A 1,744-nucleotide genomic window follows, 5' to 3' on the forward strand; every position below is an offset into this window, starting at 1 on the left:
TCTTTGTTGCGGTTGCAGCTCCAGCAGCATCCAAGATTCGGGAATACCTGACTGTCCACTGCATAGAGGCCTTTGTCCATTGTTTCAGACGGTTCTTGCCTGAAATTTGGTCGAGTCGCTCGAGTTCCACATAATTCAATGTTGAACTGGTCCGCCAATTAATTCGCCTGAGGCCCCCCCTTTCCTGGTCCTGCCTGCCCAGCACCAGCACCCGCAGACTCTCACGCCCCCAGTCGCCATAGTCAGCTGCTTGCGCCTGCATCGTGATTGGACGACGACCGTCCATCCTGTTCCTCCTGCCTCCTGCTCCTGCTGCTGTACTTGACCAAGGTCGGTCAAGGGTCAGCTCTACATATCAACCGCCAATTCCTTCCCCCCGTGGACCCCTTCTTCCAGTTCGCTCTACACCCGTCCTGCGCCCTCTCTCCTTCTCTTCTCTATACACATACACATACATACACACATATAACTCGGGCATCCCACGACCCGACCGACACACTGACGGACTGTTTCATTACACCCACCGTACGCATCAGCATTCTTTGATCCCGCAAAGGCCTACTGCAGCTTTCTTGGATCCCTTATCACGTTTTCAACCGACACAATTACAATCATGCCGGATCCCGTCACCATGAACCCTACCGACGAGGAACTCGACCGCGACTGGCAGCCCAATGGCCGCCGTCCTCAATCGTGAGTTATGCAATCTGCCCGTCCGCTTATGCGTTTGCGACGCGAACCTTGGCTGCGGCAGCACAGCACCGATTGAGTGGACCAGAGACTAACAGCCTATACTCCTACGCAGCACAATTGCCCGCTCCTTTAGCGCAGAGCTTATGGACATCTTCCGGATCGAGAACAGCGTCGCCGACTTGGACGAGCAACTGAACAAGAGGTCCGTTTTCTGAGCTCGCAGCAGCCAGCGCCTGCCTGCCCCTCTGCAACAGTAAGAACGCTAGCTGACCCAGATTCACCCAATAGAAAGGAGAAGGTCACCACCCACACCACGGAGCTCGAGGCCCTCGAGAAGCGCATCAAAGAGATGGAGGAACGCCTGAAGCGCAGCAGCGGGACGCCAGGCCAAGCGCCAGCAGGGAGCCAGCGACAGGCGGCCGTCAACGCCGTCGCGGAACAGGACTTGGCCGCCCAGAGAGCCAAGGGTACCTCCAGACCAGGTACGGCCAAACAGCCCCAGCAAGCACCAGCGCACGGAGGAGCCATGCCGCCGACTCCCACAGCCAGTGAAGGTGAATACGAGCTCGTTGACCCCTCCACAGCATTCACCTTTCCCCAATCGCATCACTATGGTAGCAACGGCCTCGCGACACAAAGTTTTACTGACATGGTTCTTGTTTATAAAGATGGTGACCGCGATTCCTAAGCTGCTTTGTTCGTCCTGCCCCTTCAAAGCGTCGACTTCTGCTTGTTGCTGTACAGCTGTTGTACCCTTTTTCCGTTGCTGCCCTTGCGATGCGATTCCTCCCCCGGCGGATGCACATCGGCTTGCTGGACGACGTGCCGACAGAATCCCTCATCATTGCTGAAGGTTTCTGGAAACTCGCCGCCTGGACAATCAACATCAACTACAACAACAGCTCAACTACCGGCAATCAGCTACACAACTGGATACGAGACACACAAGTGGCTTCTTACGAACGAAATGACTTCTTTTTCGATTTTTGGCATCTCATGGCGAGCGCACTCGACAGCATTGGCTGCTCGTCCCACACACAACAACCAACAT

At 55.6% G+C, this 1,744-nt stretch overlaps 1 protein-coding gene across 1 annotated transcript; it reads left to right on the forward strand.

Moving 5' to 3' along the window:
- Positions 1 to 613: 613 nt before the first annotated feature.
- Positions 614 to 1,381, forward strand: PG986_009884 (uncharacterized protein; the record flags this gene model as incomplete). Its single annotated transcript, XM_066846106.1, has 3 exons — positions 614 to 693; positions 806 to 895; positions 982 to 1,381. The coding sequence occupies 3 exons, from the start codon at positions 614 to 616 to the stop codon at positions 1,379 to 1,381; spliced, it is 570 nt and encodes a 189-aa protein (XP_066698504.1).
- Between the last annotated feature and the right edge of the window lie 363 nt (positions 1,382 to 1,744).

The sequence above is a fragment of the Apiospora aurea genome, assembly GCF_038362705.1.
Source record: "Apiospora aurea strain CBS 24483 chromosome Unknown utg000006l_segment0_segment0, whole genome shotgun sequence".
Classification (NCBI taxonomy): domain Eukaryota; kingdom Fungi; phylum Ascomycota; class Sordariomycetes; order Amphisphaeriales; family Apiosporaceae; genus Apiospora; species Apiospora aurea.